Source organism: Canis lupus, chromosome 29 (assembly GCF_011100685.1).
Source record: "Canis lupus familiaris isolate Mischka breed German Shepherd chromosome 29, alternate assembly UU_Cfam_GSD_1.0, whole genome shotgun sequence".
Lineage (NCBI taxonomy): Eukaryota > Metazoa > Chordata > Mammalia > Carnivora > Canidae > Canis > Canis lupus.
In genome coordinates, this window is record NC_049250.1 from 30016809 (window position 1) to 30044685 (window position 27877).

The following is a 27877-nucleotide window of genomic DNA, read 5'->3' on the forward strand; positions in this document are numbered from 1 at the left end:
AACCAATACTAAAGTCCCATCTTTGAGGGTCTGTCTCCTGGAAATACTCCCAGTACCAATTCTGTCTAGCCAAGAGACAGAAATTGCACTACTAAGTTGAATAGGAAAAAAAATGTAATGTGAAGGTTATGAAGAATTTAACTGCAAAAGGGGAATTACAACTAAACTGTAAATTGTATTGAGTTCTCTATTATCACTGTAACAAACTACCACAAACTTAGTGACTTAAAAAAATAAAAATTTACAACATTATATAGTTCTGTTTGTCTTAAGTCTGGCCTGTATTTTACTGATCTAAAATTAAGATGTCAGGAGGGCTGTGTTCCCTAGTGGAGAATCCATTTCCTTGCCTTCTCCAGTTTCTAAAAGCCACTTAAACTCTGCTTCATGACCCGTTTCCTCATCTTCAAAGCCAGCCACGGTTAAATCCTTCTTATGTTGCATTTTTCTGATCCTTCTTCCATCATCATATCTCTCTTTGACTACAGCTGGGAAAGTTTCTTTATTTTTAAGGGCTTATGTAATTATATTTGACAGACTCAGATAATATAGGATGATCTTTCTATCTCAAAATTGATAACCTTAATTACATCTCTAAGTTTCCTTATTCCATATAAAGTAATATATCTCTGGTTCTAGGGATTAGAGTGAGGGGATATTTTTTGGGCTGCCATAGATCTCTAAAGAATCCAAGAATAACATATTGAAGGAGCAGCTGCTCCCTCTGTGGCTAAGGCAGAGTACTTAAGGAAGGAACACATTTGGAAAAAGAACATCCTCCATGATTGAGATTTAGGCCTCATTAGCAAAAGTAAAATGTGTGGATGGAAATGGGCAGAAACAGTTCCAAACTTTGATGTTTTCTCTGTCTGGTGGGCAGGATGAAAAATGAACACATAAATGAATAAATTACTTTAAATAGTATCATACATGCTGAAGAAAGTATACAAGTATGATGCGATAGAATGTTATTGGGAGAAAGTGACTAATTTAGATTTTTTGGTCAAGAAGAAATCTTTTTTAAAAAGTGACATTAGCAGATACTTCATGATGTTAAGAAGCTAGCTTCGCAAAGATCTGTAGACAGAGAAATGCAAAGCCCCCCTTTCCCCTATGTAGGAACATATATAGCAACTTTGTGGAGTTCTAAGAGGGGCTGCAGGTCTGGAACTTGGTATTGAGGGGAAGAGTGAAGGATATTATCTTAAAGAGATAAGGAGTCTGGTATACAGTGCTCTGTAAGCCAAGAGACAAGGATTAAAGTTTCAAGTTTTCATCCAAATAGGATGAAAAGCAATTAACAGCTTCTGACAATGAGTAACATGACTGGATTTATATATATGTTTTTAAAATTACTCTTGTTACTATACAGACAGTATTGTATCTTAATGATTTTTCTATCTGCTCTTTGAATGTGTCTTACTTGTGGACAAGGACTCTGCCATTATTGTCATTTTTAGAATCTGGCACATTGCTTGAAACTTGGTAGATGGTCTATAAAGTCTTTTGAATAAATAATTGAATGAGTGAAAAATAAATGAAAACTGTTTCTCAACAGAGTGGTCAAGAATGAGAGAGGAGTACCAAGTAGTCACAGAAATGTGGAGAACATTCTTCTGAATAAAATCAATCTTCCATGGTGTTGCTAAGGATAGGGAGATTAATCCAGTTAGCATTTACCTATACTCCAAATACTTGCTTGGAGTACTAAAGGAGTGAGCATCTATTTGCCTTTTGCCAATTTTGAGTTTCCTCCTAAACATTAATGCTGGTAGAGACAAGTTAAATAAAATGGTTATATCACTCCATAATAAATACTTTAATAACACTGGCTCTAAGTAAAGATAATCCAATAAGCAATTAAATAGCAGTATCAGGATATTCTTTATAGAGGACAGGTTGAAGTTAGCTCATTTATACATTAATCATATTCTTAGTCTTCATGTACCTCATTTATTTTTTGCAGCATATATTCTTCCCAAACTACTTCCCAAACTTTCTTCCCAGACTATTTAAAACAGATACAGTTCTGCACTGAGTTGTACCTAGTACTTTCTGCTGAACTTATATTTCATTGAAGCTTCAGGTAAGGATCATACAGGCCAGGAGTGGAATATGAGCAGACCACCCTTGATATAGGCCCACATATTTTATCTAGTAGTGTTAGGATCTTGGGATTTTAAATTCTGAGATTGAGAAAATAAGGTTCTGCCTGTTTTCTCTGTATCTTTGCTTGTTTGTTTTCTCTCTTTCCCTCTCTGTTCATTTCTTCTAATTGTTATATCCTGACTTAATCTATTTTGTTATTCCCAAATTAACTAATTCAACTCTTAGTTCTACCAGTTAACCTTGGGACTTGCCTCCTTCCATGAGACTGATTCTATCATCAGTGGTTGTCCTTTGAGAAAACTAATGACCATGGCCTCATACACCTTTCTCTAACATTGTTATGCACTAGAATAGAAAAGCAGAGATTGGGGCAAAATGATCAGTATAAAAATGATAGAGGGGCACGTAGATGGCTCAGTTGGTGAAGCACTGCCTTTGGCTCAGGTCATGATCCTGAAGTCCCCCAAATGGAGCCCTGCATCAGGCAACCTGCTCAGTGGGGAGTCTGCTTCTCCTTCTCCCTCTGCTCCTCCTCCTGCTCATGCTCTCTTGCTCACTCACTTTCTCAAATAATAAATAAAATCTTAAAAAAAATAAAAATGATAGGAAGGTAAGTGGTCTTACATACTAAACGTATGTTGCTAAAATGGCAGATGAACATCCAGACTGGTTAGAACTATGAGTATAGCAAGCAGAGAGATGAATGTGCAAATAAGAAAGAATGTTGACTGTGAAGGTGGATTTTAGAGAATGCTGAACTTAAAGAGAGAACACAAAAGAATAGTCAAAGAAGAGAATATTGAATTTTAGTCTTGATATGGAAATTTAGAACGATGAAGACATCTAAAGTGTGGCTATACTATTTAGTAAAGGATGCATAGTGGAAATGAAGACATGGAACAATATCATGTAGATAATTAGGGATGGGTGAGATCAGGTTTTGTTACTTCATTTTAAAATTCTTTAATGGACTTTAGAACATTTGAAGTGTAGAGTAGTCAAATGCCATTTCTATTGCCTACACAAAATATTGATTTTAATAATTTCTAACAGAATCTAGTATAGAAAATTTAAGTCTTAAAGTACTCAAAAATTACATTCTTGGGGCGCCTGGGCGGATTAGTCATTTTAGTATCCAACTCTTGATTTTGGCTCAGGTCATGATAACATGATTCCCTGGATTGAGCCCCATGTGGGACTGCACTCAGCAGGGACTTGATTTGAGATTTTTGCTCCTCCCCTCATATTCTCTGTCTCTTTCTCAAATAAATCTTTACAAAATATTTATATTCCTTCCTCCCTTTCTTTTAACTATAAAATGAAAATTTTGTCTACTAACATAGAGATTTCAGGTAATAGTGTTCCATTCCAAATCGTGAAATGTCAGTCAATTTGTTCACAATGTTTTGTATGTTTTTTATTAAAGTTAAAAAAGTTAATACATGGAGATCTTGTATATTCTTGGTTAAAGTAATTCCTAGGTTTTTTTTTTTAATTTTTATTTATTTATGATAGTCACAGAGAGAGAGAGAGAGAGAGGCAGAGACACAGGCAGAGGGAGAAGCAGGCTCCATGCACTGGGAGCCCGACGTGGGATTCGATCCCGGGTCTCCAGGATCGCGCCCTAGGCCGAAGGCAGGCGCCAAACCGCTGCGCCACCTAGGGATCCCAATTCCTAGGTTTTTAGATAAAGTTTGTGGTTATTAAATCGAATCCCTTTGTTATTTTAACATTATTTATTATGTTTTTGTATTGCTTAATGCTGATGTAATTAAGTCTTACTGTTTTGTGAGGGTTGGTTTTTCCCCATTTCTTCAGTCTATTGTCAGTAATGCATCAGAAGAAAGAGAGACATCAGATTTAGCCATGTTACTTTATATCTCTGTGTCTTAGTTTCTGTGTCTATAAACGAAGAATATTAAGATAACATCCTTTATAAGGTAATGTGGATGTATTATTTCAAGTGCCAACCTAATCCAGAAATATGATTCTCAGTTCTACATTCATTTTTGTGATCATTCTGAGTTGTGGAAGTCAAGCAAGTTAAAATTATTTTCATCAGAAAGAATGGTTAAAGTGGATTGAGATCCTCTCATTATTGGTAAGAACAATGACTTGTAAACTGGGCACCCTTACTTTGTTTTGCAAAGGTTCACCATAAACTTAACTCTTAACTCCCTCCATTCCAACTCTCTGCTAACCTATTATGCTATTACTTTACTTGTTTTGAAATCTCATTAATGATTTTTAAGTAAAATTAAGCTAGTATATACTACTCAGTATTTATAAGAAAAAGGTTTTCCTTCTTCAAAATCAGAATCCTTTTACAATAGTCTCCAGTGTTAGGCATCAACTTGACAATATTGAGTAACACATCATATTCTAAAATGCCTATTGAAAAGTAGATTTAACTGTGAAGGTTTCTAAAAACAACTTAGTGTATTTTTTTTCTTAACTTCATGTCAGTGACCAGCACTCAAAACCAGGGGCAAATTAAGTATGGTACAAAAGAATGTGAAACAGTTGATAGCTAAAGACTTGATTACTTATATTTTAAGAAACTGCCTTGGGCTCTAAGAATGTGAGAATGAACAAAATCAGAGGATTCTGGTAATATTTTTGAACCTGAAATACAGTACAGAACCTCTATTAAAGACTATAATAGAACATACTTTAACACCAGCATGATCATGATCATTATGCACTCTTCTGAACCTCTGTAGTTCTCAAGAGCTGTTTAGAAGTGCTGAGAATTAAAGCTGAAAAGGTGGACAGAAATGTAGGCAGTATTAATAATGGGAGTTTTTGTGTACTCACATTCACAGCATACAGTCACCCATCTTCAAACTCTTGGAACTCAAATATTTGACATGATATTTAAAATTGTTCAAATAAAATCCACACTGAAAAATTGTAATGAATCAGAAGGAATCACACTTATCAAGGACATACTATAAACTAGGGAAATGATGAGTTTTTATGACTCATGTGTTAAGTTAAATAGTATAGGTACAGTGAGGCTAACAAATATCAACCGTAAAATGTTTATGCAGTTGGTATGCCTAAAGACCGATTTATGGAGTGAATACTGTCTATTCCAGTATTAAAATTTAGAACAAGTACACTGTGTCCTCTGACAGTGTTTTCCTTTTAGCTAAGTATATGCCTGATCTTTGTCATAATCTTTATCCAAAGCTTAATGTTTTTAAAAAATTCAAGTATACAACCTATGTATTACAGAACCACCTATCAAACAGAACCTAAACACATTCTCCTTAATTTAAGTTGATTTGCATTTAATAAGTACATTTGCAAGAATAGGTTTTTTCCTATGATAATAATAAGTAAAGGAAAATACAGGTACATAATCACGCTAAAGTAATCTACCCTCAAATTCAAATAGCTATATATTTGTTACTCGAAAATGTAGCCAGTCATGTATTTCACGTAACAAATAGAGTAAATGTAATAGTGCTCTAAGAAACTACAGGCTCTCCACAACAAGGCTTTTTTTTTTTTTTTAGTTCTTTACTAAAATAGGTATTAATGGAATACAATAGTTGCTAATGGGCTATTGAACAACAGGATAGAAAGAAAGCTAGACTGGGGTGATATATGCCAATTAGCAAGTTCTTAAAGTAGTCCCAGGGTGAAGCACTGGTTGTTCCAGGCATCAATCTAAGCAGCAGTAAAAGAGGATTCAACTCTGAAATAGGCCACACCTGAATTTCTGCCTAGTTGGAGATTTCATGTTGCTTGATCAACTTATAATTAGCATAATATATGGCAGGAAGCTTTTCCATTTAAAAAAAAATAAAAGAGATTCTGAACATAATTATCTTACTAGAGTTTGACTAGAATAACTAAACATATTTCCCAAGTGAAGAATTAAACATGACCCTTCAGGAGGGTGAAAGGAATTTCAGAGCATCTCAAACTCTAAATTTTATGAAGCAATAAAAATTTCTCAGAGAAGAGCCAGCTAACTTCATATTTGCATATGAACTATGACCAATGATTCACTCTGAAAACAATGTGAAGGCAAATTTACAATTTAACGCAGAGTCTGCATAGCATGGTGTAAATGAATCAAACAATATACAATAAATTTCATGGACAGTTAAGTTTTAGTTCTAGTGGTGTAAATCACAGGTGGGTTCCCATTACAGATAGATATATTGTTGAGATGATAAAAACAGTGAAGTAAAAAAAATCTTATCCTGCTTTAAGTATCTGAGCTTCAGAAGAAAACGAAACTCAGTGGGGGAGATAACGAGTGGTGATAGGAACAGAAAAGAACTAATCCCAGTGCCAAAAATAAAAGGAAGAATCAAAGCCAAGCCACCTGTGTGACCTATCTGAACAATCCTAGGGTGAAATGAATCAATCCAACTTCCAATTTGTGGCCGAGCTGTAGAAATGGACCTAGAAAAATCAAAGAGGATTGGTTGGGGGAGGGAGGAGGAGAGCCTGCTGGGTAGTTGTTTGATCAAGCTCAGCTTTGCTCCATCGAATGAGAAAATCAAACAGTTTTACTATGTGTTGGTGGAACATTTATGGATTTTAATTCTGCCGGAATGTACATGTTCATTGGTTAGGAATGGAGTCAGACAGCCTATGTCACCTAACACATTTAATCTGTATTTATCAAACATTCAACTCCATTCCTTTCAATGATCTGAAGAGCTAGAAATTCAGAACTTATAAATAAAGTTTAGCAAAAAAGGTCAAATACTTGGAATCACACATGTGCTTGGTATATTTGAAGATTCAGATGCATTTGCAAAGCCTAATTAAGCCTTCGATAAGCCATTTAATACAAAAATAGAATAAAAGTCTATTAAGTTTCATTACAACTTATAATCACTTTGTTTTCCACTCTCCTCAGGGAAAAATATTTTAGTACAGAATTTGCATGTCTGTAAGTCTTCTGAAACTAGTAAAAAATTACCTTTTAGTAAATCTACAAGTAAAAACAATGAAGCACATTTCCAAAACTGGTAAGAACTTAAATAGGCCAAGAGAGTTCCATGCATCATTCTCTATGTTATCAAAAATTTCCTTTCATTCTTTTCAGTAAGGTTTTTTTTTAAATTTTTATTTATTTATGATAGTCACACAGAGAGAGAGAGAGAGGCAGAGACATAGGCAGAGGGAGAAGCAGGCTCCATGCACCGGGAGCCCGACGTGGGACTCGATCCCGGGTCTCCAGGATCGTGCCCTGGGCCAAAGGCAGGCGCCAAACCGCTGCGCCACCCAGGGATCCCTTCAGTAAGGTTTTTATACAAAACTTCTCTTTCAGATTCTCCTCAAGACTGAGGGAGTGCTAAATGTATAGAGGGCATCTAAATTGGATGGCCAAAACAATTTTTTATATCAGATTTTATGGTCATTTAAAGGAGAAATGTACAAGAAAAAAAAAAAAAGGAGGAAATAGAAGTTATTTTTAAACAAAGGTGTTCATCCTGGTCTTGTGTCCATAGGAGAGATTGAGGTTTCAGGCTCTGTGCAGAACAAGGACTGAACTTTATCAGGGAGTCTGTTCATATACACTTAATGTGGAAATAGCTTCTATTTCTTCAGTTACATTTAACCATTCAAGAGTGATCATTGTTTAGGAAAAGTATTAAGACAATGAAAATTTACACATATGTGTATTAAAATAGTTGCATTTTATTGTCTAGTTAATGTGGTGGGAAAAATAATCCTACTAATAGTGGTGGTATTGCCACTAGACCATGTTGTCTGTAAATGAATACAGGAATGAATGGATCTGCAGTCAGTTTCCAGTTCTGCCACTGTCTAGTTGCATAAGCTTGATAAAGCTACTACATTAGGTGGGTTTCAGTTGATTCATCTACAAAATGAAAATGTAAAATTTAGATGTAACACAAAATCAATGCCTTTGGCATCCTAAGCACCAATTAATATTTAATTCTTGTTAATAACATTTTTATGTAATCACAATAATTGATTATATATATATAAAATTGATTATATATATATATATATATATATAATTAATTGAAGTGTAATGCATATTTTAGGTACCATAGCGCAGGCACACAACTTATCAACTAGTTTTGGATAAAAGATAATACTGGAGAGACAAAGTTTATTTCATTTAATTGGACTTGAATTTATCCAATTTTGTGGCTAGGTAAGGCATTCAGAGTTCATATCAATCTGTGGAAAGTAGTGGTGGAGCTTTATTTAATTGATGAATGCCTTACTAATTTGACGTGCTTCATTAGAAGACTTTTGTAAATTGTTTGCAAGAACAGCAGGATTGCTCATGCATAAACTTAATGAACTAACCAATAAATAAATTGGTAAGATTATTAATGAGATGCTTATTCAGGAATTCTTTAGTGGCTTGTCTACAGGATCTTTAGAAGACTTTAGTGAGTTTTCTCAGATTTCTGTTTGTCTTGACAAAAGTGGCACATGCATGATGTAAAGAAAATTTGATTAGCATGGGTAATTTTTATATTAGTTCACATTAAAACTAAAATATTCAAAAAGTGTGATAGAAACCAGTACAGTTAGGAAGACTGTTTCTGTACTCAGACTAGAATTATGTCAACCACATTTAACTTGGCTTAACTAATGTGATTTTTTGAATTATCAGCAGATAATTTCAGAAGCACTTAGAATTTGGTAAAGAATTTTCCAAGGTAAATGTGATGACATTAAAATTTTATTCAAGAATGTATATTAAACCTAGACCTTGCCAACTCATTGTAGCGCAACAATGAGTAAGACACATTCTCTTCTTCCCCATCAAAGAGAGAAGACACACAAGGAATAAAAAATTATAACACAGGTCTTTCTGACATCCTAGAAAACAATGTGTGTATTGTCCAACAATTTGTCCATTAAAAATAATCTTCCTGTAAGGAATTAAGAAAAAAGAGCTAGTTAAAACCTGAGATACTGTTCACCACAAGCATACCAATTCTCAAATCTTCTTTGCCACTTGTAAAATGCTAAGTAATCTGGACACTCTTCTTTAAGTCTAGATTTTAACCTTAAGATTTTCTTGAACATAACAGTGCAGATGTCACAACTAATTCACTGGAATTTAAGTAACACATTAAATGGTTTTGCTATTCTAGCTGAGTTTTCATTAATAGGATAAACTCAGATGGTAGAGTTCATCTGTATTTAACTTTTACAAAATAAGCTTAATTTGAAGTATAACATATTTACAGAAGAGTGTATGACTCACAAGTGTTACTAGTATATATTGATGTTTAATACCATTTACTTGCTCTCTTTCTTTGTTATGTTAATTATACACAGACATACACAGTAAAATATTACTCAGCCTCAAAAAAGAGGAAAATTCTGCCATTTGTGACAACATAGATGAATCTTGAGAGCATTATGCTAAGGGTAATAATTCAGACAGAATCAATTTACTATATGATATCACTTATTTGGAGAAATAAAAAAAGAATTTGAACTGATATGCATAGAAAGTATATGGTGGTGGCCAGGGACTAAGGGATGGGAGAAATAGGGATAAGTTCATGAAAGGGTACAGACTTTTAGTTATAAGATGAATAAGATTTGAGGATCCAATGTATAAACATGGTGACTATCATTGATAATACTGTTTTTTGTAATTGAAATTTGATATTAGAATAGAACTTGTTTTCTCACCAAAAAGAAAAAAAAAAGGTAAATATATGAGGTCATGAAGGTTTTAATTAACTCAGTGGTGTGCATCCTTTCACAATGCATACATATATTAAATCATCATGTAGTACACATTAAATATAATTTTATGTGTCAACTATACTTTATAGGAAGAAAGTGTTAAATAATAAAGAAAAATAGTTTTTCAAACATGTAAAAATCATGTACTTGCTTTCATATATGCATATAAAATACCATGCACACATATATATTTTTGTGTATATATGTACAAAAATACAATATAGATTACACTTGTATATAGCACCTATTGTATTCCAGGCAGTATTTAGTGCTATTATATTTATTTAATCCACTTAACAAACTTTAGGTGTTCTTATTAAACTCCTTTTATGCATGAGGAAACTGAGGGATAGAGTATAATTAACCTGCCAAAGATCATACAACTAGAAAGTGGTGGAGCTATGCTCTTAACCCACACAGTCTAATTCCAGTCTTGTTAGATATTATTCTAGTTCACTTGGGAGGTAGCACATAATGTCAACCTGTATGAAAACAAGTAAATGTAATAATCATAGCAAGAAATTTAGTGGGGTATTTTGGAAAAAAGAAAGTTCCTAAAATCAATAGCTCCAACATGCCAGAATATTAAAGACACAATTTAGGAACAATACACTTAATAAGATTGTACTAATTGAATTATGCACAAACATGAATGCAATCAAGTAAAGAGTCTTACTTTTAAAGCATTTTTAGAATATTGAAAAAATTCATTATTCCATAGAAACATTATCATTCAGACTCTACTTTCTGGATATGATAAAAAAAAAACATTAGAAATAAAAGAATAAATGTAGCCCGGATATTTCACAAATTTACAGATAAAATCATACTTAAAAGTATTAAATTTTTAAAATCAGTAAAATTATGAAACATTTATAATGAAAATTTAAAATATAGCATGTAAGATGCAACTAGACTGGCAATTAAATGAATATTTATATCGGAATTACATTTATTGAAATGTAAAGAAAGTTTAAAAATAAGTTAGAAAATCATTTGGCCCACTCATTTTCTTTCCTTTCTCCTTTATTCCCTTTCACTATGTTTTATATTCCCCAAGTGAATGAGACCATATAATGTTTGTCCTTCTCTGATTGACTTATTTCACTCAGCATAATACCCTCCAGTTCCATTCACGTCGAAGCAAATAGTGGGTATTTGTCGTTTCTAATGGCTCAAGAATTTTGGAAAGGAGCAAGAGAAAATGCCCAAAAAGATAGAGAAGTTTGGAAATTCAGTAAAACCAGAATTTGATAGAAAACCCAGACCAGAGAACATACACAAATAGAGATCATTTTTAAAAAATATCTATGGGGATACTAGTAAATAGACAACTTTAAGTCTCAGTGGTCAAGATGAAAAAATAAGGAGTACAAATAACAGAATTAGAAATATTTTTAAAGATTTACCTGTAGTTGAAGAGGGTTTAACTATTATAAGAAAATGTTTTGAATAATGTTCTGAATAACTAATGATAATACTTTTGAAAGCTTTAATGAAATAAGAAATATTCTAGAAAACTACTATTTGAAATTATTTAAACAGGATTAGAACTCTGAACATATCAATAGTCACTAAAATTACTGATAAAAAATCAATAAAATGTGAATAAATTAAATAGTTTAAGAAGAGAAAAAATGTTCACTTTCTAAAGCTATTTCTCACAATGGAAAAAAGAAAGTGTATGACATTTTTTAAACATCGTATAACATTAGCATTTGAATGAGGTGAAAGTGTAGGGAAAACTGCATGCTAGTCTTACTGTGAATCTAGATACAAAACTTCTAAGTAAATTATCATGAAATTGTATCTGCCAATACATTAAAAACTCAGTCTTGAAGAAGTTCATTTTATTCAGTAATTACAAGGATGATTCAATATTTGAAAATCTAATAGTGAAAAAGTCAGTAAATGGCAACATTATGACCTAAGTCTTGTTGCTAGCTTCTTCCCAAATAAATCCTGAAAAAGTTAGAAGTAAATTATGGATCTTAGAACTGTCATATCCAGTATTAGAAACCCTTAGAGGATGGGACATCTGGGTGGCTCAGTGGTTGAATGTCTGCCATCAGCTCAGAACGTGATCCTGGACTCCCAGGATTGATTCCCACATCAGGCTCCTCACAGGGAGCCTGCATCTCCCTCCTCTGCCTTTCTCTCTGTGTCTTTCATGAATAAATAAAATCTTAAAAAAAAAGAAACCCTTAGAAGAATTAAGACTCTTTGACTGATTGGATGTATGTTAATAGTTTGGGGAAAAAATTTCAGTGTTGCTCTTGACACTTTCCTCGCATTTTCTTGTGTTGAGCACGCTCATTCTCAAGTTACCTAGTTGCAACAGCACAGTTAGATATAATTGAGATTAATTTAAACTTTAAATGTTGAAAACTAAAATTACACTTTTTCAAGTGTCCATAGAGACATTTATTAAAATTATTCTGAGCACCTAAGTGGCTCAGTCAATTAAATGTCTGCCTTCAGTTCAGTTCACGATCCCAGGGTCCTGGCATCCAGCCCCACATCTGGCTCCCTGCTCACTTGGGAGCCTACTTCTCCCTCTCCTCCTGCCTGTACTCTCTTTTTATCTCTGTCTCTCTCAAATAAATAAAACCTTCAAAAAATTATTGTATATTATATCCAAAGGAGCCTTATATATTTCTCATAGAAATAATGAATACCTTGAACTGTTGGATGCTAATACAGTGAAATAAGAAATTAATAATAAATATAGGAAACCAAGCACTTCAATCCAAATGAATAGTTTAAAAGTCTTAGGTAAAAAATATAAACACATACTTTCAGAATATTTAAAGCATCATAGGACAGCCCCGGGTGGTTCAGTGGTTTGGCGCCACCTTCAGCCCAGGGCCTGATCCTGGAGACCCGGGATCGAGTTCCATGTCAGTCTCCCTGCATGAAGCCTGCTTCTCCCTCTGCCTGTGTCTCTGCCTCTCTCTCTTTCTCTGTGTCTCTCATGAATGAATAAATAAAATCTTAAAAAAATAAAGCATCATAAAAATGCAAAAGTAAGGAGTCATATGGATGAGATGTGACTAAAGCAATACTCAGATTAATGATAGCTTTAATCAGTTATATTTCAGAACTAGCCAAAAGTAAAGATAAACAACTTATGCTTTCAGCTGAGTAAATGTCATGAAATATATGATAAATTTAAAATTTTAAAAATTTTCTACACATGTTCAGACATATACAAATATATATGTGTGCATATACACATAATACACACATGTATATGTGTGTGCATATATATATATATATAATTACTGAAAGTAAAAATGTTGCATTGGAATGCTAATCAACAAAACTTTAGAGATTATCTCTGAAGAGTTAAAAAGGGAGATATACTAGGTGGTTAGCTGTAACAACTTTGACTCTATTGATAATATTTTATATTTTAAACTAAATGATACCTTACACAGGTGATTATATATTTTTAATATTCTAAATATATACTGATAATTTAAGATCATTAGAATAAATGTGTCATAGAATACATTAAGTTTTGAATTAATATGGTTCATTTTCTAGAGTCAGGTTTCATGCTCTGAGATTCAAAGCATATACGGTCAATCAATCTTTTTTGGTAGCCGAGCTGATATTAAGACCCAAAACTGGGAGGGGGGGGGTCTTACTTGACTAATTTGGGGAAATTTATGCTATCTATTTGATATAATTTATATGGTACATCATTCATAAATAAACTACCTACGGACAATTCTGAGCATTTCAGTTCAGGACAGATGGCATTAGGGTCAGTAAATGTAACAGAAAGAGACTATATATATAATGTTTTGGCTCAGCAGTTCTTTTTTTTTTTTTTTTTAGCGGTTCTTAATATATTCTCATACACATTGTGAAACAACAGACAAGAGTCTCACTTCTTGCTCCTATGGATAAAGGATAATATGTGCACGCAAGAATACAAGATTATGTTTCCTTGAATGGTTGTTTGTAAACATTAATTTCCCTATCAAATTGAATTTTATAGATTTCACATTTTAATATGGAAGAAAATAAAATAAATGTTATTCAATAAGAATGTATAACATTTTATTTTACTATTACATATATGTTAAGGACTATTTATTTATTTATTTATTTTTTGAGAGAGAGAAAGAGAGAGCGCAAGGATGGGGAGCATCAGGCAGAGGGAGAAGCAGGCTCTTTGCTTAGCAGGGAGCCTAAGGTGGGGATCAATATCAGGACCTTGGGATCCTGACCTGAGCCAAAGGCAGGCACTGCCTCCACTTCTTATGGTCCACCCTTATGATTTCCATTATTAGGAATTAAATTTCTGTCTATTATATGAGTACATAAATATAAATATTTTATATATAACCTTTTTCTATTTGTATAAATGGAATCATGCAATCCACATCGTATCAATTCTTTCATTCAAAAAAATGTCTGTGAGATTCATTCATGTTGTTGTATGGATCAGTAGCCTAATAATTATCTTTGCTGTATTTTACTTTATGCATAAGATAAAAAACATCAATTTTTTGTTGATGGAATTTTTATTGTGTATATTTCAGATTTTTTGAGTAATATTGTTATAAATATTATGTACATATCTAATTCACACAGAAGTATGAATTTCATATGTGTATATAACTAAGAGAGGAGATTTCTGTGTCATGGAGTATGCAATGATTATTTTAGATAAATCATGAAAAACAGTTTTCTAAAATGATTGGTTCTGTTTATTATCCCACCAACCATTATCAGCATTGCTCCAGATCCCTGTCAAAACTTAGTATTGACTAATTTTTGTTGTTGTTGTTGTTTCTGGTCCTTCTGGTGACATTTCTTTGTACTTTTAATTTTTATTGCATTTTATTGATAAATGAAGAGATTAAAATATCTTCTCCCAGGTAAATAGCTTCTCCCAGGCTGTGGCTTGCTTTTTCACTATCTTATTGTGTTCTGTGATGAATGAAAGTTTTTAATTCTAATGTTCAATTTATCAGTTACTTCTTTAATGATTAGTATAAATTATTACCTGTTCAGGAATTCTTTACTTATCCTAAGTTCCTGAAAATGTTTTTCTGCATTTTTTTTCCTGAAACTTGTTTGTTTTCTTTTTGTATGTAGTGTATTGTATCACTTAAAGTTTGCCAGAGTGTTGAATTCAGGACTGCATGGCAAGGGTACCTCTGCCGGGACAGTTTGGCTTTGCTAAAGAGAGTCCCTTCCTTTAGGAATCTAGCACCTTACAGCATGTTACCTGAGTATAAATGCAAAGAAGTACAGAAAACCAAGGGAAACTGCACAATTAGAGGATAAAGGACAAGGAAGTGGGGATATAGCAACTGGGGCCATTAAAGCACTCAGTATACCATAGTCATTTCTTAGATCCTGAATACTCATTTTTCTCCTAACTGCAATATGAAAGAAATTTAAAATTTTACTGTCTTTTAAGGTACACAGACAAATCATCCAATTAGAGTATCAAGCTTAAAGACTTGACTATCATCAAGTCCAAATGGGTTTTCTTGGAAGTTACTCTTATTGATCAGGAGACCTATAAAATTAAAAGATAAGTTATCTGCTTTCCACATAACTAATGGACAATGGTTTTATTATTTATCTTCTAGAGACTCTGCCATCTACAAAGGGAAAGAATTGGAAGTATATAGTTCTAGTCTGTAGTAGTTATAAAATCCAGCTGCATGAGGGATGCTAGGTTCTACTACACTGGAGTTGGGTTAGCTTGATCTGAGCTCCAGCACTCTTCCTAGGAGCAACTTCATAGGCCATTGTTCTCCATGGTTCTTGGGTCAGACCTCTGAGAGTCATTCCTGTTCTATCACAGTGAGGTGTTAATTCCAGGGATATGTACATATGTCAAAGCTTAGCAAATTGTAGAACTTAAATATGTCCATTGTATATCAATAAAGTCATTAAATATGGGTGAAAAAATAAGTGAACTGCCACAATATGCAGTAATATATATGAATCATGAAAACATAATGGAGTAAAGATGTAAATCTTGAAACACCACAGAATCTATGCACAATTATTATAAAGCTTAAAAACAACTAAAGCTAAGAAGCTTATTGTTTTAGATAATGGCTTTTTTTTTCATTTATCTTAAACATTTTTTGGTGTTTATTTAAATGAATATGTGAACTGCAAGTTGTAATACAATTATGTCTTAACAGATACCATTATAAAAAGACTTCATATCATCCAATCCTGTTTGACTTGTTAAATGCTTTATACTTTTGAAGGGCACAGAGTGTCATTTCCATTTTTTATTTGAATGTCTTTTTTTGTTGTTGTTCTACCTTTATTTATTTTTATATTTTTAAATTTAAATTCAGTTAATTAACATATAGTGTATTACTAGTTTCAAAGGTAGAGTTCAGTGATTCATCAGTTTTATATAATACCCATTCTCATTACATCCTGTGCCCTCCTTAATGCCCATCATCCAGTTACCCCATCCTTTTTCCCCTCAGTTTGTTTCTTATAATTAAGAGTCTCTTATGGTTTGTGTTTAAATGATGTACTCCCAAGTGTTCCTTATTTTTTTTTAGTTCAACAATTAATTACTTGTATGTTGCATATATTTTTGCATTTAGCAAATATTATTCAAAAGATAAAAGAATACAATATGTAAGTTAATCAGTAATATGGGGCAGATTGTCATAATTACTGTTGAGCAATGAGCTGCTTTTGGACTTTAGGAAAGGTAAGAGATGTGCCTCAAAACATTAATGATGATGGTGGCAGTGATATATTATTATACATAAACCACATTCGTAAGAGGTGGTATATCATTTGAGAATCATATTTGAATATATCACTCTAATACTATCTAATTGATTTGTCTGTATTAGTAGATACAGATCTTAAATATATGACATTGTAAACTCAAAGTTCTTTTTTGATTTGAAGTCAATGAATTTGCTTTCAGGCAAATCTATAGTCTACATATTTTTATTCTCAAGGCTCTTCATATTATATCATTGAAACACCTTAAATATAAGATATATTAAAGACATAATAAAAATAGATCACTAAGAATTAACTATTAATAGTCTTTTCAAAACTGAATGGTGTAAAACAGTGAATTAATCTATCCATATTAATTCAAAAATGCTACTGTTACAGGCAGGAATTTTTAAAATTTTAATTTAAAGATAGAATCACCTTGCTAAATTCTTTAATTCCATTTAAGGTATTTTAATAAAGAACATTATTTGTATGGTGTACCACAGGATAGAAGCATCTGGTGTTTATGCATTTTCTGCTAAATCACAGATGACTAATTATTTTCCATGTGTCAGGAAAAAAAATTGATTAATCACCCATCCTTGTTAGCCTAATGTTCTGCAACTAAGATCTGTTCTTTTGAGCCTTCAACCTCTTTTGTACATTTTTGGCCTTAACTGCAAAGGTATTTATTTCCATATTTTTCAAAAATTTCTTCAAGTAGGTTTGCTTCTAGATACTTCTAGAATTTTTGTTTCGAGATGAATTTTTATAAATGTCATTGGACAGGCCCATAGAAATACTGTTATGATTGTGATTGTTTGAACATGGTTTAATTTGGAAAAATTTGATATGTATATTGCTCCATCGCTGTTTCTACATGCCAAAAATATCCTCCAACTTATTTATGGCTTTGTACGTGTTTCAGTTAGATTTTGTAGTTTTCAAGATTTATTTATTTATTTATTTATTTATTTATTTATTTATTTATTTGAGCGACAGTGAGAGAGAGAGAGAGCGAGAGTATGAGCAGAGGGAGGGACAGAGGAGAGAACCTCAAGAAAACTGTGCTGAGTGTGGAGTGGTTCTGGGGCTGGTCCCACAATCCCAAGATCACTTACAACCCACACTGAAACCTAGAGTTGGATGCTTAACCAACTGAGCCACACAGGCACTCCTTCATTGTGTAGTTTTTATATATTTTTGCTATTTGTATAGAATCTTTATGTAATTGTTTCTAAATTCTTTTTTCTAATATATGGAGTTTTTCTAAAGTCGTTTTTCTACTATTTTCTAATATATAATATATATGTTTTATAACATATATTTATATATAATAAGTTCTAATATATGGAAAATATATTTTTCTAATATATATAATATAATATATTGTTTCTAAATTCTTTTTTGTAATATATAGAGAAATTATTTGTTATTGTATAATCTTTAAATGATGTTGATATTGCCTGATTTGGGGCAAGAGAAAGTTTAAAAATGAAATACAGAAATAAATTTTAGATTAACTTCTTTGAAAGGAGCTAGCTTTCAGAATTTTCTTTTTTTTAATTTCTTCTCTGTTTTATAGTGCCTTCCAAAGGATTTGGAAGAACCAGTGTTTCCCTAATGATCCTTTTCCCCTTTCTCATTCAGAATAATTTATAACACATTCCACAATTCACTGGTACTCTTATTGGGGGATTTGTTTTCCAATCTGTTTTATAAAATTAATGTTCAGAGAGCAAAGACAAATGGTTTAGACATTACTTGCAAACAGCAGAACAAGTTTATGGAAGATATGTTCACCAAGGCACTTTCTCCATTGTCAAAGCACACAGTTTTGACTGCCAGGAAGATTTTATAACTGTTTGGGACCATTGACTGTGTGTTATTCATTACGTATAATAATCATTGGAAATAATCATTGTAGTTACCTTTTTTGTTTGTTTGTAGGTTATCAGACCACAAGAAACCACATCAAGACCAGACATAAGGACCAGAAATCCTGGATTCTGAAGTGGACACAGGTACTTGATAGGACTTAGGTTGGAATCCCTTGGGAAAATATATGTATGTGTAAGGGTTGTTGGTGGAGATTATGGTAGAGGTACTTAGTTTCTTTATAATAATTTCACTTTCTTTCACTTAATATTAAAAGAATTTATACATTTCACCTGGGCATGTCTTCTCTCAACTAAAGATTGCTTTTTTGTTGTTGTTGTATATAGGTAAGGTTTACAAATTGATGATTTGAATGATATTCATATACATTCTGAAATAATCACCACAATCAAGCTAGTTAGCAAATCTGCCACTTCACATACGTGTGTGTGTGTGTGTGTGTGTGTGTGTGTGTATGTATGTGGTAAGAATACCTAGGATATACTCTCTTACCAAATTTCAAGTATAGGGTACAGTATTGTTACCTACAGTCACTATGCTATGTGCAGTAGGTCTCCAAAACTTCATCTTACATAACTGAAACTTGTATCCCTTGACCAATGCCTCTCCATTTCTCTCACTTCCCACATCCTGCTATCTACCATTATACTCTCTGCTTCTATGGTTATAACTATTTCAGATTCCATATATATCTGGGAGCATACAGTATTTATCTTTTTTTGCCTGAGTTATTTTAGTTAGAAGGATGTCCTCCAGAACCATCCATATTGTCACAAATGGCAGGATTTCCTTTTTTATTTAAGGCTGGATAATATTCCATTGTCTGTGTATATATACTTAATTTTCCTTATTGGTTTATCTGTTCATAGACGTTTAGGTTGTTTCCATGTCTTGCCTTCTTTGAATAATGCTATAATGAACAAAGGAGTACAGATATCTCTTTGAGTTGCTGGTTTTAATTCCTTTGACTAATATCCAGAAGTGGGATTGCTAGATCATATGGTAGTTCTATTTTTAATTTTTTGAAAAATTTAGCTACTGTTTTCCATAATAGTTGTGCCTATTTACATTCCCACTAACATGTACATATGTACATTATAGTATCATTGATTATATTCCTTATGCTGTACCTTTTATTTCAGTGACTTAATTCATTCTATTACTGGAAGCTTGTATCTCCTACTCCCCTATTTTGCCCACCTCTCCCCACTTCCATCCACTGACAACCATCAGTTTTTCCTCTGTATTTATGACTAATTTTGCATTTTGTTTGTTTATTCACTTGTTTTGTCTTTTAGGTACCACGTATGAGTGAAATCATGTGGTATTTATTTCTCTTGATTTGACTTATTTTACTTAGCATAATAATTGTAGATTCATTCATGTCATAATGACAAGATGTCATCATTTTTTTATAGCTATGTAATATTCCCCTGTGTGTGTGTGTGTGTGTGTATACACATCTTCCTTACCTGTTTGTCTACCAATGGACCTTTAGGCTGCTTCTATATTTTGGCTGTTGTAAATAATACTGCAATAAACATGGAGGTTCATATATCTTTTCAAACTAGTGTTTTTATTTATCCAATACTCAGTATTGGAATTATTGGATTAAATGCTATTTCTATGTTAGTTTTTTGAAGAACCTCCATACCATTTTCCACAGTGACTGTACCAGTTTACATTTACATCAGTAGTTGTGCAGAAGCTTTTTAACATGATGTAGTCCCACTTGTTTACTTTGCTTTGGTTATGGTATCATATCCAAAAATTGTGCCAAGACCAATATCAAAGAGCTTTTTCTGTATAATTTCTTCTAGGAGTCTTATAGCTTCCAATCTTACATTTAAGTCTCATCCATTTTGAGTTGATTTTTGTGTATGGTGTAAGATATTGGTTTGATTTTTCCTTCCTTCCTTCCTTCCTTCCTTCCTTCCTTCCTTCCTTCCTTCCTTCCTTCCTCATGTGGAGATATCCAGTTTCTCCAACACCATTTATTAAAGAGGATGTCTTCCTCATTGTGTATTTTTGGTGCTTTCAAAGATTAGCTGCCAGTATATGCATCGGAAGACTGAATTTTAAAATCTCTCTTGCATCTAGATACAGCATTATGACTAAGTGTTGGTTACGGGACATGAGAGAAAGGTTTGTATACGACTTCTGATTCATGCTTATGAGAAGAGTTGTGTTGATCATTTCCTTCTCATTTCCTTCCCATTAGCTGAAATGTACAAGTCATATCATAAGCTATAATATACATATTAGGACATGATGTATTGAAACCAAACCTTGAGAATGGCTTGAGTAAAAGGACCGAAAGAGATTGGAATGTGAAATCCACATAGTATTTATGTATATTTTATACTTTTCATTGAGTGTAGTAGTATATATTATATAATCTATAAATAAATTGCAGATGTATTTAAAAAATAACTTACTGTTTGGGTGCACTTTTTAGCCCATGCCAAAACTTAGGTGCTAACACTTCAGTAGGGGGCACAATACCAGGGAAGCAGGAGAGAAGAGAACTTTAGAGTTCTAAAGGGAAGACAGGGAAGACAAAGAGCATATATTTAAGGGAGTGCATTATGGAACTGGCCACAGCTTCTGAACAGGTTAGCTAGTGGTCGATCTCACAAGAAGTCTTCACAGAAGCAAAGGAAACTACTGCATCTCTAGAAATAGTTAGGCAGAGGAGAGAATGGGAAATCATTTGTATACCAGTCTCACTCTTTTTTTTTAAAGAGTTGTTCTATGAGGCATAAAGTGCGCTCTTCTTCCAGATGATACTACCTGGCTCCTTCAAAGGAGTCTTGATCCTAGAGTGAGGCATAACCACATCCAGGGAGAGTGAAGGAGCTGGGTGTCTGTGATGGGTGGGATCTTGAGCAGTCTCTGCTGAAGCTAGCACCTGAGTAACAACAGAGAAGTCATGTGCCAGAGTGAGAGGAACTGAAATGTGGGCTGAGATGCTGTCTCTTAGTGTCTGTGAATAACTTGAGGGATTCGTTTAACAGATGAACAGTCCAGATGACTTACTCTCTATTATGAAACTGCCAACAAACCTCTTTGGAACCTTTCTCTAAAGATCCTTGTGGTTTATAAGAAAGCATTTAGTGCCCAACAATGTTCCTGAAGTGTCCACAGTAATTTTAAGCAGAGCATACTGGAAATAAAGGATTGAAAAATAGTCTAGAGACCAGGCCAGTAGATATGGACATTAGAAAGAGGTAAAGCCCTAATGAAAGACAAATACTAGTAGCTTCTCTTTAAGTACTCTAGATTTTTATAGGTAATCTTTGAAGAGCTTTAAGGTTAAGGGCATTTTTAAGCTGAAATATTTGAGAAGAATCTGCTGCCACTAGAGAAGCCTATGGACTTTTAATGAGTGAAAGAGCCCACGAAGCCCTGAGTGTCCAGGGAAGTCCCCTTCTGACTGTGGAGTGTGTGAGAGGCTCTGGTGATGCTTATGAAGGCAGCAGGCACTTAAAAGACACATTTAGATATATAGCAAACTTAAGTAGAAGACATCTTAAAGGGTTGAATTATCTTTTTTTTTTCCTGTGCTGTACTCCACTGTAGGTTCAAAGTTCCTCCAAACCCCTATTAGGCCTGTAACAGGGAGCAATCTTCCTACATCTCAATGAATGACATGCATTTACTTCTTTTTCCTGAAAATGTATAAATAATAGATAAATTCTTTTATAGGCTATGGTTTTGGATGAATTAAGTGGGTATTTGTTCAGTTCAACTAAAGCTACCTATCATTTTTTGGGGAAAAAATTAAGTGGATCAGTGGTTTAACTAAATTAAATTCACAACTTTTAGACATCGGAGAGAATTAAGTCTGCAACTTTTGCTACTGAAGTGAGTTTCAGGCTGTTTTAATTGTTTGGTTCTTTTACGCATAATACTTTTAAAAATTCAAGATGCCTTCAGAACAACTACTTATAATATCTCAGAGGAATTAATGTAAATGATATGTATTAGCAGCGAAGACAAAATCCAGTATCTATTTTATGCATCTGCGCTTTTATAGAATACAGCACAGTGATTAAACAATATTACATGATCTGGTAATTTTTGTCCATATTTATAAGAAAGCTTATGGCTGTGTAAATTAGCCATGACTCTATTTTAGATATATGAGAATAAAGCATCATCTCACTAGTCCTTCATAGATATTGTATAATATAGCTATATATCTGTTGAATCACTCTGTGAATGCAGAATAATAGTCTTTGATGTTTAATACTTTTGGTTAAAATCCCATTTTTATAGTTCAAGAAATGTGTTTTGACCCATGCACTCTATGTACTGATTTATCTACTTCGCATCTAGTGAACCTAAAATAGTTTTAAAGGAGTTCTGTAGATGCCAGTGAACATCTGAAAGTATTTTATGACACCTATATTAAAAAAAGAATTCCCATTACAGGGGAGTTTAAATTGCCCAAACCATAAAAGGATTATTTTTCTAACAAGTGAACTAGTGTTCTGTTCCTTGTGTCCTTCCTGTATTCTAGGCTCTTTGGAGTAATACAGGATCAATTCTTCCAGTGCCCAGGCAATTAGCTCTTTGGCTGCAGTTCACCTGCTAGCTTGATATCCCGTCCTCTTATTAGATACTGGCACTTGAATTTCATCCAGCCTTGATAGGTCTTTGAGCTCAGTGTGGTATTTTTATATGAACTAGATTTTATCTCATTTAAAATTGCTCACTGACACACACAAATGGAGAAAGGCAAGAGGTCTTCAGCAGGAAGTCCAGTGTTCACTGTAGAGGTAAATGATCACTTTTTGAAGCCGCTCTTTGTTTTCCACAAAAATAATTTATATTACTTAAAGAGATTTTTCCTAAAAAATATGCTGTACTTTTAAAATATTGCTATAGACTGAATGCTTGTGTTCCCTCAAAATTACTATGTCAATGATAACTCCCAGTTTAATGGTATTGGAACTTTGGGAGGTGATTAGTTCATGAGGATGGAGCCTTCAGAAATGAGATTAGTGCCCTTATGAAAGAGATTTCAGAGAGCTCCCTTGCCTTTTGTGCTATGTGAAGACACAGAGAGAAGACAGCTGCCTATGAACCAGAAGTGGGCTCTCACCAGATACTGAATCTGCTGGTGCCTCGATCTTGGAATTATCAGCCTCCAGAACTGTGAGAAATTAACTTATGTTACTTATAAAGCCACTCAGACTGTGGCATTTCTGTTATAGCAGCCCAAATAGACTAAGACAAACATATTATTAGCAGGCTTAAAAATTTAAAGACTAGTTTTCTTCAAGAATATTGAGGAAATAATTTTAAAGCCTTTTCACAATATTCTGAGATCCCTCTTTTTCTAATATGAGGCAAACAGATATGGAGAGGGTAAGAACAGTATTTATTATCTATTTCATCAAACATAGAACACACTTGGTAAACAACAAATAAAAACTTAGCCTGACCATCCCCCCAAAATCATTCTGTTGTTATTTTACTCAGAGATGACAAGTCTCCTCAGACAGAGAAAATTTAACTTCTGGTAAGAACAATTGGGGTTCCAGCTGTAAATTCTGAGGTACATACATTATTGCTGTCTGTCCTAGAAGGCAGACACTAGGAGAAGAATATACTATAAATAGTATATGGAATATGTAATAGTTACTTGTATCCCCTTTTAATTTAGGATATTACTAAGTGGTTATTGAAAGCAATGTATGTTCGTGTTTGAAGAATAAAGGGAAACTAGATGTTAAATATACAAAATGTAGGTTCTTAAAAAACAAAACCTTGATTTTTAAAATTCATATTGAAAATTCAGTCTTTGTGAAGGATAGTCAAAACAGGTTTTTCAGTGTTTTTAGTACGTATAAGTTCTCTATGTACTACCCTTGATAAGAGGAATCAGTATTGGAAGTACCTCTAGATTATCTATTAAAAATGAATTCCATTAAAGCAAGTTAAAACAATTCATTTTTAATTCTGATATATATACCCAACATTTATTTCTTTTAAAGATTTTGTTTATTCATGAGAGACATGGAGAGAGAGAGGCAGAGACACAGGCAGAGGTAGAAGCAGGCTCCCCGTGGGGAGCCCAATTCAGGACTTGATCCCAGGACCCTGGGATCACACCCTGAACCAAAGGCAGATGCTCAACCACTGAGTTACCCAGGTCTCCCTATATACCCAACATTTAGATACACATACTGCTCTCATGCAGTTTAATCAGATTCATGTATTTGTATTTTTGTCAAGATTTTAACTTTAGCAATGTCAACAGTATCATGTAATATATGCTAAGCATGCAAATACATAGGTCATAATATTACCACAAACCTGTAATATATGACCTCAACGTGCATGTATTTGAATTAAAATGTTATGAATTGATTCACATTCATTAATATATGTTACCTTATATATATGTTGCTCACAAAGCAAATGTCTTGCGAATATTCAGTCACATTCTAATTTTGGATTCCTTAATTTTAGAAGTAAAGGAATTTCATCTCAGCAAATCAAATACTATGATTTATCTACATTTTTTGAATGATATACTAGTCGAGGAGGAATTACCATCTGTCATTTTATTTTAAACCCACTGTTCTCTCTCATGTACCAGTAGGTCAGTTCTATTTCTGGCAAGTGATAGGGATATTAAATAAATGGTGAAATATTCCAAAAATAATAGATTTGATGTCTTTATTTTATGATTATTTTTTACTCTTTTAGCAACATGATGTTTCAATTTAACAATTTCTCAATTGCTTTCTCTGTACAAAGCATGTGTTCAGTGCTGGGCCAAGCAAAGATAATTGAGTTAGGTTCTTCCCATAAGGAAACTTCTACCTTACAGGGGAGTTACACATGCTTCTGAATAGCTGTAATTACAGGCCTACCAAAGACACTGCCAAAATGGAAGCGGGAATCCATTGTGAAGGATGCCAGAGAAAAATAATTAATGATAACTCAGAATGTGAGTTGAAACTTTAATATTTTGTTACGTTTCAACCAGTGCCTAATTTTGTCAGTAAAATTTAAGCATATGTTACCCAGTTCAGAAATCTGTAATCTGTGAAATAAAATACAAGAAACACCCCAGAAAAATTTAGAATGATCAGTTTTCTGAACTCCACTTGGACATGTATCCTTCTCAAGTTTTATTAGCTAATTCTTCTATATGATTACGAGTCTTAATAGTTATCATTAAGCTTACAATTTATTTTCAGACACTGTTTAAACCCACATTATGTTAGTTTTTATTCCTTGGCTCATTACTTTTATTTGTCCTTATTTTATCAGTCAGCTTATCCTTATTTTATTTAATTTATTCTTTTAAAGATTTATTTCTTTATTTGAGAGAGAGAGAAAGTGCATGCATGTGAGAAGGAGGAGAGCCAGTGGGAGAGAGGGAGAGAATCTCTAGCAGACTTTTGGATGAACTGGGAGCTGGATGCAGAGCTTAATCTCATAACCCTGAGATCATGACCTGAGATGAAATCAAGAGTTAGATGTTCAACCTAGTGAGTCACCCAGGCACCCAATCCCTAGTTACTTTAAATAAAATAACATTACAATTGTCAGTTACAATCTTGTATCTTATTTTACACACTTTAAGATGATTATCTCAAGATATTTTTCAAATATTCATTTTATTTTAAGTATGATTTTAAACTTGCCAAATATACCCTGAAATTGGATCTCAAATTCTAATTAAAGTGAGATAAACTTATGTGACCTTAAAAAAACGTAGCGTAGGATGAAGTTGTTTCTTTCTTCTTATTTTAATTGAGAAGCAATATTCCACATGCCTGAATCTATATTTGTTTAATAGATTTTTATTACTGTTTAAAAGTATAATATCATTTACACAAAGTATATTCTACAGGTATTTCTATATACTATTCAACTAGGAAAATGCAATTATTTTATTAATTTGATATAATTCTTAATATGCTAGCAGTGTATAGTATATCTTGTTAAATCAGCAGATACAGCTATGGATAATATAATTACAGTGTAGCTATAAATATAAATGTTTAATTAGATGCATTTGCATTTAGGGAGATAGAGGATGTATAGTCATGGTAGTCATGGTGAGGTTTAGAATGCATTTTATCATTTTGTTACTAAACAACTTTATAAGGCTCTCCTAAAATGAAAGCTGGGTATTTATCTTTTTTGACAAAAAAGATGTTTTTATTCCTGAAGCTATCTTTATGGATAATTGAAATATTAAGTTTCAAAGACTTGTATTCAGTATGTTTATCAGTCATGGTCTCAGCTGGACAGCAAGTTAAAATTAGGATAATTGAAGGAGGGTTTAATAAAGGGACTTAATATAAAGTAGGCAAGTTATAAGAAAACTACATAAGAAAGCCAGAGCTCTCAGGCTACTAAGAGTGGTTGTTTTCCGCCCTGGCTCTTTCTGTTGAGCTTGGGAAGAGAGCATTTCTGGAACCTCAAAAGGAAGTAGAGAAGGCTAACTTGGAAACTAAAATTTCATTTGGTTGAGGGACAGAGCTAAACTGAAAGTAAAGGAGCAAGGGAATAAATTTCTACTATCTGTTCCCTTGGGTCTTCAGAAGGACTTCCCTATTGACTAAATGTAACCAGGAGCCAGAGTACCTCCTTTGATGTAGTTTATACAAGTTAATCGTCAGAGACCCAAGTGTAGGGTAAATCTGAGGGGCAAACAGAATATATCAGACTAAGTACATGCAGGAAACGAATTATTGGATTAAATAATTCACAGATAGTCTTTAGCCCATCAACATAATCAAAATAAAGTTTGTATCGCTAGGACAGAATTTATACCAGGCTAATTTACTCAGAGTAATGGACAAACAGAATCCAAAAGTAACGTTAATTTACTCTCCCCTAAAATCCATAATATTGTCTTAAAGTACAATGTACCATATTTGGTCTTAAGAACACATTTGAGCAAGTCATATGTGCTGACTGTCACCGTGCCTTCTGGCTGGAGCTGCCTTCTAATGCTAGAGTCTCCCGTGTTTTTTTCCTGCTCAGCTTTTCTTCTTAAAAATAAAATATTGTGCCAGCCAAATGGTGGAGTAGGCAGCTCTAAGCTCTCATCTCCCTCACAGAAACACTGAAAAGTAAGCAAAAATTATTCGGGGCACCTTTGCAGAACTCTGGAAAATGGCCAAAAGTGCAGAGCAACCAACTGAATAATGAATTAAGAGAAAAAGCAACTTCAGGGTCTCAGGTCGTGATCTCGGAGTCCTGGGATCGAGTCCCGCATTGGGCTCCCTGCAGAGAGTCTGCTTCTTCCTCTGCCTATGTCTGCTTCTCTTTCTGTGTCTCTTGTGAATAAACAAATAAAATCTTATAAAGAAAAAAGAAAAAAAGCAACTTCAAAATAGCAGGAAAGCTTTGTGGTGTTTTTACT

General features: G+C 33.4%; 1 protein-coding gene across 4 annotated transcripts in view; it reads left to right on the plus strand.

The window, feature by feature from the left end:
- LOC111093154 (zinc finger protein 385C-like) overlaps positions 1–27877 on the plus strand; it is a 477561-nt gene that overhangs the window by 205609 nt on the left and 244075 nt on the right. For 3 of the 4 annotated variants that reach the window (XR_005381161.1, XM_038579627.1, XM_038579626.1), the window contains exon 6: positions 18526–18599. Coding sequence is in view for 3 of the 4 variants with exons in the window: in XM_038579627.1 (XP_038435555.1) it covers positions 18526–18599 (74 nt within the window). In the remaining variant the exon portion in view is untranslated. Of the gene's footprint in view, positions 1–18525; positions 18600–23538; positions 23709–27877 lie in introns of those variants that run through there. The other variant, XM_038579625.1, reaches the window with a different exon arrangement.